General features: G+C 37.5%; 1 protein-coding gene across 1 annotated transcript in view; it reads right to left on the reverse strand.

Annotated features, from left to right (window-relative positions):
• LOC110592062 (lymphocyte antigen 75) overlaps window positions 1-14,280 on the reverse strand; it is a 128,358-nt gene that overhangs the window by 1,756 nt on the left and 112,322 nt on the right. The window contains exons 35-38 of the mRNA XM_021703026.2: window positions 11,944-12,054; window positions 5,880-5,996; window positions 4,432-4,605; window positions 3,025-3,051 (exon numbers count right to left, since the gene is read on the reverse strand). Of these exons, the coding sequence (XP_021558701.1) occupies window positions 3,025-3,051; window positions 4,432-4,605; window positions 5,880-5,996; window positions 11,944-12,054 (429 nt within the window). The remainder of the gene's footprint in view (window positions 1-3,024; window positions 3,052-4,431; window positions 4,606-5,879; window positions 5,997-11,943; window positions 12,055-14,280) is intronic.

A 14,280-nucleotide genomic window follows, 5' to 3' on the forward strand; every position in this document is an offset into this window, starting at 1 on the left:
TTTCTTGATTCAGTTTTTTAATGTCAAATACACATAACAAAATATACCGTCTTAACCAAGTTGACAGTTCTATAGCATTAATTCACATTGTGCTGTGTCACCATTTATCCATAGAACTCTTCATCTTTCAAACCCGAGACACTATATATTAAACAAGAACGCCCCATTCTTCCCGCCCCTCCCATCAGCCAGCATTTTACCTTGTGTCTATAAGGTCGACTACTCCAGGTACTTCATATAATTGGAATGAAGTCATATTCATCCTTTTGTGACCAGCTTATTTCACTTAGCAACTAGTTTCTTCCAAGTTTGTGCATGTTGCAGGACGTGTCAGAATTGCCTTTTTTAAGGCTAAATAATGTTATATAGCCATGTTTTGCTTATCCATTCATCTGTCGATGGACACTTGGGTTGGCAACTTCCACCCGTGGCTATCGTGACTAATGCTGCTCTGAACGTGAGCATACACATCTCTGATACCTCTTTTCACTTCTTTCGGGTATATACCCAGAAGTGGAGTTCCTGGATCGTAGGTATTTCTATTTTTATTTTTGAGAAGCTACCATACTGTTGTCTACCATTTTACATTCTTACCCAGTAATGCACAAGTGTTCCACTTCTCCTTATCTTTGTCATCACTTGTTTTCTGTTTTCTTGTTTTTGTACATAGCCAACCTAATGGCTATGAAGTGGTGCCTGCCTTGATTTATTTTTTTAAGTAAGCTCTACACCCAACGTGCTTGAACTCACTACCCCAAGGATCAAGAGCCCCATAATTGGCCAACTGAGCCAGCCAGGTGCTCCTTTGCTCTTTTTGATTTTTTTTTTTTTTTTTAAGATTTTACTTATTTATTTGACAGAGACACAGCAAGAGAGGGAACACAAGCAGGGGGAGTGGGAGAGGGAGAAGCAGGCTTCCTGCGGAGCGGGGAGCTCGATGCAGGGCTTGATCCCAGGACCCTGGGATCATGACCTGAGCCGAAGGCAGCCACTTAACGACTGAGCCACCCAGGTGCCCCTTTTTGATTTTTTTTAATATTTATTCCTATGGAAGAGTGAGAACATGATTCTCCAATATCTACATGAACTCTCAAACACTCCTTTCCTCCTCTTCCATCATAGTTCTAGCAAGCCCTAAACAGAGAAAAAATATCCATGATACATATGACAACTCATATCTAGAATTAAAAAAAACTACCAATCGGGAAGGCAATCCAATTAGAAATAAGGACAAAAAACCTGAAGAGCCGTATCACAAAAGAACACATTGAAATGGTTAATAAGTGTGTTAAAGTACTTAACATTATTCATCAGGGAAATGAAAATTAAAATGACAGATTGCTACATGTAACATCTGAATGGCTAAAATCAGGTTGACTTTCATGGGATGTGTAGAGTGAATAGAACTTGCATACACTGACAGGAATGTAACAGTTCAACCACTGAAAAATTATGTGATGGTTCTAATAAAAGCTAAACATATTAGCTATCCTATGACTTTCCAATTCTACTCTTTGGAATGTACTCCAGGAGAGTGACAAAATAGATCCAACTGAGAATGTTCACAAGCAGCTCTTACCATAGTAGTACCAAACTAGAAATGATCCAAACATACATAACTAGAGATTGGACAAATTGTGATATATTTATAAAATACTATGCAACAGTAAAACAGGTACAACATATACCCAACATGGGCGAATCTTAAAAAACTGAAAGAAGCCAGTAGAATTACATTTATGTTAACAACAAGCAACTCTAAACTATGGCGATAGAACTCAATAGTGGTTAACTAGGATAGATGGTGGTAGGAGCTACATTTATTGGGAAAGGGCATGAGGGAAATTTTTAATGTAACAGAAATGTACTGTATTTTGATTTGAGTGAGAGATAGCCAGGTGTATACAGAGGCAACCATCAAACTATACACTTAAGATCTGTGCAACTTACACCTCAAAGAGATTAAATGGGGCGCGGGTGGCTTGGTTAAGTGTCCAACTCTTGATTTTGGCTCAGGTCATGATCTCAGTTGTCAGATGGACCCCTGTGTCTGACTCCACGCTGACCATGGAACCTGTTAAGATTCTCTACCTCTCCCTCTTCGTCTATCCCCTCCCCCCCCCACACACGCACACACGATCTCTAAAAAAAAAATAGATTAAAAATTATACAACCAATTGGCAAAAATCCACAAGTTTTGTAACCCTTTGTTTCTGGGAATGCAAAATGGTGCAGTTCCTCTTACTATTAGTATCGATCCAAGCTCTATATCCACTTTCAACCCATTTACAGGGAATCTAATCTTTAGATAACAAGTATTTGTGCAAGGCAGATTAATTCATTGCAGCACTGTAATAGCACGTTTGGAAACTAGCTAAGAAGGATCTGGGGCTGGTTAAATAAGTGTATATCCATACAATGAAAGAGTATTCAGTTGTAAAGAAGAAGTTCAATCTATAGGTAATGATACAGAGATACCTAAAATATATTAGTGAATAAAAGGGGCAAAATAAGTCCTATATCTCAGTTTGCTTATTTTGGCAAAAAGAAATAAGACATTCATTTAAAGAAGAAACTGAACGGGTGCCCATTAAGGATAAACGTAGAACAGGGTAGATGGGGGCAAGTTGGGAGACAGATTTTTAGTGTTTGCCTCATTATAATTTTGCTTTTTGAGCCATGTTAATATATTACCTGTTCTTTAAAAAGGATTTAGTAAACCCTTAAGACAGATGCTTCATGAATTAGAACTATGAGGTCAAATTTTTTTAAATGAAAGATTGCAGAGTGACTGCCTACAAAAACAATGGAATTCAATGGGAAATATTTTTTGGTGTTTAAAAAATTCATAACCTGCAGTTATATTTAGAATGTCAAGTCTTATTCCTAAACTAAGAGACCCTTCTAAATTCTTACAAAAGTTGTTCTACTTTATGTTATACAATAAATTTTTAAGGGGTCTTTAATATTTTAACATTTGAATCTTAATATTACTTGTGGGAAAATTTTTAACAAAAGACTCACCTGATAAATATTTCTTTTCATATGGGACTAAAAGAAAAAAGAAAATTAAAATTAAAATTAAAGTATGTTTATTCTAAGTTTGCCTTTAAACACTTTCAGAATAGTTAAAAATGAACCCCTTATTTAATAGCTTAATATTATCCATATTTCTATTGCTTGGTCAATTGTGTTTTCCATTTTGAACAAAGGTTTTTTTTGTTTGTTTTTTTAAAGAAGATATAGAGGTCTAATGTAATGCATTAGCTTGGTTGGTGGAAAAGTATTAGGTAACTCAAGAAAAAGTGATGAGGTGAAGAAAACAGAATTTTGGTAGAAAAGTATAGAAAACGAAGCTAGTAAAATTGAAGTGTACACCTGTGATCTTATTAGTATGGATTCACTATTTCTGATGTTTCAAAGTTACAGTTTAAAAATTTGGTTTATAATAATGGTGCCCTGAGACCTCATACATGAAAAGAACCAACTTTTTAAAATCCAATAAATACTGGAAGTTGAATTCTACTACCATAAAACTATGAGAAACTTAGTATAGTCACTATAAACTGTAGTTAAGAACCCTGCTGAGGCAAAAAAAAAAAAAAAAGTAAAATGTAAAGGGAAAAACAGCTTTGGTTTACAGTAGAAGTAGAAGGGGGTAAATCCTGAAGAGGCGAAATGGGGAAATGGCCAATGTGTCTCAGGCATCCTGAAATCATATTTTGAAATTTTAAGTGTTTTTAATGGGAAAACAATTCTAAAACTTAGAACAAACTTTGATGTTTAACAATAACATCAAAATACTGTGGGACACAATAATTATATTCATTAGAAAGCATTCTGATGAGGAGGAGGGGACGGCCGGAGCCTGGGAGTGGTGGGTGTGTGGAGGGGCAGGGGCCAGGTTCAGAGCTCAGCCCTTGGGAAAAAGGAAAAAAGAAAAGCATTCTGAGAGGTCAGAAGAAAAATTACACTTTAATCCAGAATGAATTATAAACTACAACGCGGTTTTTCTTCATTTGTCTAAACAAAGGATGTTAGTACTTGTACAGGGTCAAATTCTTTGTAGTAAACATTAGAATTTTGGAAGTCAAAGTATTCTTCACCATTTCTGTTTAATCAAATCAAATGCAAGGGAACTGAGGATTCCTTCAAACAACAGAAGAAATTTTTAACTTCTTGTAGGCTCTTAAGTATAAGATAGGATAAAAGTATGCCTGGTTCACATAATCTTGGTCCTACCTCTGAAATGTAAGAGAATTACATTTGACTTCTGAGAGACTTGCCAGCAAACCATCCTAATATGTTCTGAAATCTTTCTTACTCCCTCTAATTTATTGAGGCATAACTGTCTCAGAGAAAATTATTTTAAAACCAGCCCTACTTTCCCCACCCCTCTAGGAATGGAAAAAAGTCCTCAGTTATACTTACTAGCTGATTTACAAAGGGTTCCTTCCATAGAAGAAATCTCACAATCTCCTTTTTTCCATTCACCTGTCTTGGTGTGCAAAAAGGCACAAGTGTCGACCAGATCCTCACCATCCTCTTGGTCTGTCCACTTATCAAATGTCATATTTGACTGATCAAGCCACTTGAAACGTGCATCTGTCAGTTAAGAATATTTTCATCAGTAGGACAGTTTTAAACCGTTAGAGCCATAGAAAAGGGTCTAGGATTAAAGGTGGGAAGTTACTAAGGTATGTCTGGTCAAAACTTTTCATTGTGGGATTTAAATTAGGAGGAAGAATATATCTTGTGTACAAGCACATCAAAGGTATTGGTTCAAGGAGCGCCTGGGTGGCTCAGTCCGTTAAGCATCTGCCTTCGCTTCGGGTCATGATCTCGGGGTCCTGGGGTGGAGATCCAAGTTGGGCTCCCTACTCAACAGAGAGTCAGCCTCTCCCTCTCTCCCTACCCCTCCACCCCACTTGTGCTGTCACTCTTCCTCTCTCTCTCTCTCGCTTTCTCTCAAATAAAATCTTTTTTTTTAAAAAGGTATTGGTTGAAGAAGGTTCTATGGATGGGGTGCCTGGGTGGCTGTTGGTTAAGCATCTGATTGTTGATTTCAGCTCAGGTCATGATCTCAGGGTTATGAGATCCAGCCCTATGTTGAGCTCTGCGCTGGGGATGGAGCCTGCTGGGGATTCTCTCTCTCCTCTCTCTCCCCCTTTCTCCCTCTTTAAAAAAAAAAAAAAAAAGCTCTTGAAAAGAATGTAATATAGTAACATTTTCATGGGGAAATAGCCAAGAAAATTAAAATATTAATAGTAAACTTAGTAGTTTCATTTCATTAATTATGTATGTACTTTTGTTTTCTACAGGGACACTAAATACATAGTATTGCTCTGATAGTTCAATTACCTTTATCCTATTGTTGACACACTAATATTTATGACCCTACCATATTAGAAAAATACTGAGCCTAGAACCGTATTTTAATCCAGACAAAAGAATCAACTTTGATTCTTCTGTGTGAAACACACTGAGCTGCTCAGGGAAAAGCTGCAGTCAGTACAGGTCATGTACTGGGTACAGGGTGCACACTGAACAAACAATACCTGGACACCACAGGAAACACCAACTTGAACTAGAGAACTGAAGAATCTCAAAGTCATCAATTTTAGTACCATTTAAAAAAAGTGATTTCCTGGGGCGCCTGGGTGGCTCAGTTGGTTGAGCGACTGCCTTCGGCTCAGGTCATGATCCTGGAGTCCCGGGATCGAGTCCCGCATAGGGCTCCCTGCTCAGCGGGGGGTCTGCTTCTCCCTCTGACCCTCTTCCCTCTCTTGCTATCTGTCTCTCATTCTCTCTCTCTCAAATAAATAAATAAAATCTTCAAAAAAAAAAAGTGATTCCCTACAAGAGTAAATATTACTTACCATCTGTGTCAAAAAACATGCCTAGTAGGATATCACTTGGGCCTTTCCATTGCTTTTTCAAAGTATCCAGTATAAAAGCATTTTCTTCTTCATTATGTATGCTTACCATGTCTGCTCCTGGAATTATTTTTAGGTAGGAAAAAAAAAAAAGCATGTTTCCAGAATCAATGAAAATCACATGAAGTATATAAAAATTATGCATTATTATAATACTTATAATAACATTACACTTATACACCTTTTTAAGATTCAGCTTGAGAATATGCACATTTCTGAAAATATGAGAAAAGTAAAATGGGATAAATTGGGCAGAACCATTTTATACTCTATTTCATTCACAGAGTCGGTAATTTACAGACAAGGGAACAAAACCTCATGCGAGGCTTGAGCAATCAACACATTTTCTGTATCTCTCAACTTCACTCTTTCCCAGGACTTCTTGCTCTAGCACTCATGGTTTCTCCTGTCGTCACTGCACTACTGTAAGGAGGCCAAGCTCTGACCACACCCAGGAGAGCTAAAAACTGTGAGGGCAACCTGCCAGAACAGCTCCAAGACCTTGTGAAGCTCAAGCAACAGTGTCTGACCGGCCTCCTTAACTGCCTGCCTGTGCCTGTTGCCCAAAGCCCTGCGCCTTCCCCTAACTGTCTTTGTGGTCCTCAGAAAAGTCTCGGCTTTGGGAAACTGAGCGAGGAGGTCCTCGCTCTCACTAGATGGTTGATCCTTCCTGGGGCTCTTTCGCACGATTCCAGAGCCAAGACCAGCAGCCATCTGTGTGTGTCACATACATTAGCTGTCGTCCTTACAGTCTAAGCACCCCATAACTGTCAGGAGTGACTACCCTTCCGAGAGCCCTTTAACCCTGCTTCGTAACCTAGACAAAGATCTCTCTCGCAAATTAAACATCCCACTATCTGTACTACAACTAATATAACTACACGGAGAAACGAGGAAGAAGTCTTGCCTACTCTTAAATTACATGCTTCCAAAACCATCCTGACTTAACAAAGGCTCCCAAAAATGTCAGAATATTGTCTTAGTTCAGGGGTTCTCCGCCTTGAGCAAGCATCAGAATCACCTGGACGGCTTGTTAAAACAGTGCTAGGCCACATCCAGAGTTTCAGATTCAGCCAGAGTGAGATGGGGCCTGAGAATTTACATTTCTAACAGGTTCCAGGTGACGCCACTGCTGCTGATCCAGGGGCCACACTTTGAGAATTATAGGAGGCTTAAATCATAGGCTGCTCTATTTATGACATCACGCTCAAGTTGATAATGATTTTCATAAGTTAACAAATGGAAAAGACAGAGCTCCTGTTACATACTGATATGGTAAAAAAAATTTGTATTAGGTGACCACTTCTACATCTTTTAAAAGGGGCTTGTACAAAAGAAGAAATTTAACTACAGGGGAAAGAAAATTACTATAGGGCCAAAAAATCTCCCCCAAACCATATTGTATTATTAAAGAAGAAAATCACAAACTCGTAGACTAAAGCTCCATTATAAATAAAGAAGCAAACACCTTAATAGAAAAAAAAATTAGTTTCAAACTGTAAAAAAGATAATTCACCCTCATAGAAGCAAATAGAACACAAGAAATGTGTGAAAAATGCAATCTCACTGATAAAGAAATGAAAATTAAAATAAGCAGACTTCCAGGCTTACAGATTAAACAGTGCTGGCCTTGGGTATAACAAAATAGGAACTCATAAGTAGTTAGGTGGAGTAAAAATTAGTACAGCCTTTTTGGAAACAATTTGGCAAGATGTGTCAAAAACCCTAAAAACATATTATTTGACCCAGCAATCCTTAACAATTATGCTAAAACAATCATAGGCTCTGTGTTCAAATAAACACAATTATTAATGGTTATCACATGACAATGAAAGATTGAAAATAATGACAATGAAAGATGAAATAGCCAATATTAGAGGATTAATTAAATCAGTTATGGAATTTCTGTACATTATTAATGTACAGATTAATGTACATTTATTAGGAAATATGCATTGTATTTTTACTGCCACAGACATTTTTAAGGGAAAATGCAGATTACAGGGCAGTTTGCCAACTACGATCCCTTTTCTTATACATTAAAAAAAAAAAAAAGTATTTTTTATAAATTTGCCTGGGGGGAAAAGCCTAGGATACTTACCAAAATGTTAACAGTCATTACATTTCCTTAGGGTGGTGCAATTTAGGGTGATTTTGATTTATTTTATTTTAAGATTTATTCATTTATTTTAGAGGGAGAGAGTGTGGGGGGAAGGGGCAGAGGGAGCGGGAGAGAGAGAATCTCCAGCAGACTCCCCGCTTAGCGAACCTGACTCAAGGCTTGATCCCACAGCCCCAAGATCGTGGCCTGGGCCAAAATTAAGAGTCGGATGCCCAACCAACTGAGCCACCCAGGGGCCCCTGATTTTGTTTTATTTTTAAAAGATCTGCACACGTTTTTCTCATTTTTTATAGTGATCGTGCATAAATTGTGCAATTACCAAAAATCTTTAAAAGAAAAAAAATAATAAGACTGGCCTTTAAAATGCTTAATAATACTTTAATCCAAAGTTAGGATTCACAGGGTTCCCTGAGTCCTATCTCCATTTTTAAAAACTCTGTAATGGTTTTCTTATCCTTTCCAGCTGCTCGTCTGTTAAATGTCACACAGACTTTTCATCTGTTTTACCCTGATACTTGTATTCACGTGTGAAACGTAACCAAAATGCCACTCTAGAAAAATTCTCAAGGGAAGTATTTAACTAGGTTATAGTTTAGGCTTAAGTGTTCAGAGATGAGGTTTTCATCCTTTTCTTTGACCTTGTGGCAGCCAATGGAACTTTAATGATTCTTAACCCGGTTATCTAATTAAATACTGTATAAACTTAAATTACTGTGTCAGGCAAATAAGACACACTTTCATTTTCTTTAACAAATGACTGCATAAGTCCCTGAAGAATGCATGTGCTCAAGAAAATTTTTTTTACAATGCATTACCAGTGACAGTACCTGCTGAGATGTAATCTGGGTCTGGGTCTTTAATTTTTTTTTTTAAAGATTTTATTTATTTATTTGACACAGAGAGACACAGCGAGAGAGGGAACACAAGCAGGGGGAGTGGGAGAGGGAGAAGCAGGTTTCCCGCCAAGCAGGAAGCCCGATGCGGGGCTCGATGCGGGGCTCGATCCCAGGACCCTGGGACCATGACCTGAGCCGAAGGCAGACGCTTAACCACTGAGCCACCCAGGCACCCCTTTAATTCTTTTAATAGCTAGTGACATAGCTCACAAATCACAAAAAGGAAAGGCTGAAAACATTTATTTCTTCTATTATAATGATAACATATAAATTAAAGGTAAATGTTGCAAAATAAGAAAAATTTTAGTTTCTCGCAATTATTTTCCTCATTATGAATAATGAGAGGGTAATATCAAGAAAATTAGCACAAAGCCCTGGGAATATTTCTAAATATAGCTCTCTGCAGCCCAAAAGGTAACAAGTCACTTGTTTTCTAAATCCCTAGTGATAGGTTTAAGATAGGATTTTTGTACAGCTGGGAAGATTTTATAAATCCAAAGGTAAATATTCTAGTATTCCTATGCTCTTTCTTCTCCATACATAGCAAACCCTGAATCCATGTCCACCATACTACTCTAAATGAAAACACTACTCTAGCCAAAAATAAATACCAGCATTATGATTAATTTTAGCTAATTTTCTAATTCATCAGTGAACTGGGTATTTCCATAGTGGAAACAAATATAGAGGATTATCAAATAAATGGTAAGGTTAACAGAAATGTATGAGAAAGCTTAAAAAATCTAATCAGTAATATGAACTGAATTTATAAATTTTAACTGGGGAAAAGAGATATATATCTTTTTAGACAGAAGATAAATTTTATAAGCAAATTTGTACATAACAATTTAAAATTCCTAAATGGCTACCCTGCTTAAACAAGTAGAGTTAATGGACTCCGAAACAAGCAGTCAAGATCAAGGCACAAAGTTGTTGGGTGTTTCCAATTTTGTTTTGCTTTGTTGGCTAAAGAAAAACGGCAAATACAAAAAAAAAAAACAAAACCACTACACTTGAATTGTAGAAGTCAGCCAACAAGTATTAATTATGCCTCTATTTTCTAAGCAGTTGCTTACCAGCTAAAGATACGTATTAAAGCCGGACAGTAAACTCTGACCTTGTGGTTCATACAAGCTAATACGAGTACAGAAACGTGTCTCTTCTTGTTTCTCAGCCTCCGATATAATTTCTGTTATTGAAATCTATGCCTAAGTATATGTAAAATAAGTGATTTTTTTCAAAAAAGAGATAGAAAATTGTTACGGGAAACCCCATTTAAAAAATTCCTATTGGGGCGCCTGGGTGGCTCAGTCGTTAAGCGTCTGCCTTCGGCTCAGGTCATGGTCCCAGGGTCCTGGGATCAAGCCCCACATTGGGCTCCCTGCTCAACGGGAAGACTGCTTCTCCCTCTCCCACTCCCCCTGCTTGTGTTCCCTCTCTCGCTGTGTCTCTCTGTGTCAAATAAATAAATAAAATCTTAAAAAAAATAAATAAAAAATTCCTATTATTCACAGCACCTGGCTGGCTAAGTTGGTAGATCACATGGCTCTTGATCTCTTGTGAGTTCAAGCCACATGTTAGGTGTAGAGATTACTTAAAAATAAAATATTTAAAAAAAAATTCCTTTTATTCAATTCCTTTAAAATGAAGCCATACTGGTACGTTGGAAATTTTGTTTTGTTTTCAGAGAAGCAATATTCAACACCATTTGGCAGGTATGAGTTTCTCAAAGGGAAACAATATAAGTACTACGTGGCACTTAATGGGATTAAAAACTTCTATGCTTACGTTCATTCCTTCTATAAGTATGATTTGATATTCTCCCAAAATGTCATATTGGTTGGTTGTCAGAAATTGTTTTTTTTTTTTTAGGTAAAGGGCATTTCTAAATTCTGGAGTTATTAATAAGCCTAAGACAAAATTTAATGAAATGATCCAGAGATTTTAGATCTCTTGCAGTAAAAAAGCACTTCTAAAAAATCAAGGACTGTCGTATCACCATCATAGATATTTCAGTTGAAAGAGATGTTATTCCACATCCTAGTTTCAGTTTGAACTTATGAGAATCACAACAATTAGAGGCTTAACAACAAGGATGCACTTTGGGCCAAACAGCCAAATGTATAAAGAGCACCCAGACACACCTTTTTAAAAATGACATTTTTAGGGGCGCCTGGGTGGCTCAGTCGGTTAAGCGTCTGCCTTCGGCTCAGGTCATGGTCCCGGGTCCCAGGATCAGCCCGCGTCAGGCTCCCTGCTCAGCGGGGAGTTGCTTCTCCCCCTCTCCCTGCTTGTGTGTGCATGTTCTCTCTCTCTCTCTCTCTCTCATAAATTTTTTTTAAAATGACGTATTTATTTGAAATATTTCACAATGTGGAGTTGTAAATATACTTTCCAGAGAACACAGAGTGTATCTGCTAGCAAATAGCCTTTTTCTCCAACAGACACTTCTTTACCAGTTTCACTTCGTGGTCCCATCTGACTTCTGCCCACACTGCATACACAAAACAGCACTCTCAAGGCAGAAAACAGAGTGATTAAGAACCATGGCCCTAAACTCAGATCCGAACCTGGTTTGAATTCTGGCTCTGCCAATTATTACCGCACGACTTTGAACAAATAACTGAACTTCATTTCTCCCCTTGATGAAAAGAGGCTAATGATAAAGCACCTGATAGGTCTGTTAGGATAATTAAACCCAGGTAAACATCTGATGTACCTGAGCACAGGGCCCGGCACCGAGTATGCACATTAAAAAGATAGTGCCGTTGCTAAGTTTCTGTCATGTAGCTTTGGACAGGATTGTCTAACAGCTGTCTTCCAACTCAAAGGTTAAATATATACCCAATTCCATTGTGTGGCTTGTATATTCTACAATAAAAATTGTTCATTTATTACAAGGACCCAGGTGAAAGATATGACAAAACCATTTTTTGAAGAAATTACATAAAACCATTTACGACTGTGGAAAAAAAAAGAATAAGCTTACCATGGTCAGTACACTGATTTCTGACGTCCTCTATGCTTCCTACTTTGACGGCTTCTTTAAGAAAAATGTAACAACTGTCTTGAAACTGAACCCAGGCAGATGAAGGACAGTCTGTGTGGGAAAAGAGAAACACTGTGAAATAACTTGGGAAGAATTCCATGAATTCCTAAAGATAAAGATACTAGATATTCAATTTTCAAAGAAAAAGAGAATTTAGACACAAAGCTCTTTGTTAAAATAAGAAATCAACTAGTGTGATAGGAATTTATTTTTCTCCATTCTACATGTGGGAAAAGAGAAATGTGCCAATGATTCTCTTCTGATTTGACAGAGCAAAGTTACAAGTCTTTAGGGTGTTTAGGAACTCAGACTTGTAAATTACAGAATTATTACCAAGGCAACAAACTATCCAGAAGGAAAACCAATCAGAATTACAAACTCTTTTTGAAGGTTATCTTTGCAGTATTTAGTAACAATTTCAAGGCTCAAGAGTTTTGCAAGAGCTTTTTTTAAAAATTATACTTCCAAGAGCAGAGACAAGTTGCGAGATTATGAATATTCAGACAAGTTTTCCTATTGCACAGGAAAACAAGGTTGATGTTCTTATGAATGTTCTTAATTTAACACCTCATCAAAGCAGATTCTTTGAACTAATTGTATGAAACAGAACCATATCTCCTCCTCTGTAGGTGCAGAGTGGAATGGCACCTCCTTCTTCCCTATTGTGATTTTTGTTGTTGTTCATTATAAATGTTTACATTTTTAAGTCTTGGCTCTGGAATTTCTTTAGTTAGCATGAACTTACTTTCAAAAGTAAGCCTTGAAGAGCTTGATTTCACAGGCCAGAATGGAGAAAGGGGGGGGGGGGATTTTACTGAATTCCAGTGAATAAAAAGAGCTTAATCTTCCCTATTCTCTTAGGTCTATGTAGGGAAAGTCACTATGATTTTTACCTAGCTTTATTTTTAAGTTCTGTATGTACTGTAATTTTAATATAAACAAGTAAAAGAATGCCCTACCACAAAGATCAGAACTTAACCATCAGCAATGTTAATCTAAATTCAACAACCTTGAGTTTACTAAACTCAGAATATGGCAGGGAACATTAGTAGTCCCCTACTTGAACCCAGCACTTTTTTCTCCCTGTGTATTTACTCAGTATAATTTTATTTTATTTTTATTTATTTTTTGTGAAGGTCTTTTGACCTCAGCTTCTCATACAGCACAGAACATGTCCACCAAGCTAAGTTGTTTTCCAGTCTTCCAGCAACTTCTGGATAATGAGCTGTGAGCTGAAGTGACAGGTGCAAATTGCCTTTAAAAGGAAGGAGTATGCTCCCTGGATCATACCTTCCCTTTCCCACTGGCCGAAATGTAGTTAGCCACCTTTAATCATGTAAACAATGGAAACAGCCTAGGAATAACAAAGCAACAAGACAGAAGGATCCTACATGGAGCCATACAACACTCAGACTGTGGGGAGAGAAAAAAATAAACTACTATTTTGTTAGTCATCGTTAATTCAGGTCATTGTTACAGCAGGGGGGTCAATAACCTAAGTAATACTAGAGGCTACTTAAAATTGTCCCCATGGTGAGAACTGAATTTTTCCCGGCCTCATACTGCTACATTTAGTAGTTAAATCATCCAAGATGGGAGCTCCTGCCTGACTGGCTCAGTCCATAGAACATGCGACTCCTGATCGCGGGATTGTATGTTTGAGCTCCATGTTCAATGTAGAGATTACTTAAAAATAAAATCTTTAAAAAAAATAAAAACTAAATCATTCAAGATGCACTAGCGTGAGAGTAGGTGTCTCAAGATACAATTTATTTTGTATACAGGTTTTTTCCTTCCTGCTGTTCTATAAGTACTTGCATTACACATGTTGACTACCTTGGCTTGAACTCTGGTAGGAATCTAGAACTTTCTCCATGTAATGTCTTACAGGTAGTTGGTAGGGATATTTTAGGAACATTTGCTTAATGAAACATTAAGTTAAAAAAAAACCTGAGTGTAAAATTATATGTGCAATATGATCCCAGGAGTTAAAAAGCAAGGAAGTCCAGAAATGTTTAGGAATTGGAGAGGCCAGACACGTCTGGAGGGGCAGGGTTCAGGGAGGGTCTGAAAACAGGGTGCGTTGCTGAAAGTCTGTAAGTGGAGCAGCTAGGCCCGTAGACCCTCTTCCTGAGAAACAGTACTCAGCCATCGTACTTTCACTATATACCTCTGCTGCCCTCTTTGAAAGTCTGGTCCTTACTCAGAGGAACTCTTTTAGATTTAACATATAAGTGCAATCATACGGTATTTGTCTTTCTCCGTCTGACTTCACTT

Source organism: Neomonachus schauinslandi, chromosome 3 (assembly GCF_002201575.2).
Source record: "Neomonachus schauinslandi chromosome 3, ASM220157v2, whole genome shotgun sequence".
In the NCBI taxonomy this organism is placed as follows: domain Eukaryota; kingdom Metazoa; phylum Chordata; class Mammalia; order Carnivora; family Phocidae; genus Neomonachus; species Neomonachus schauinslandi.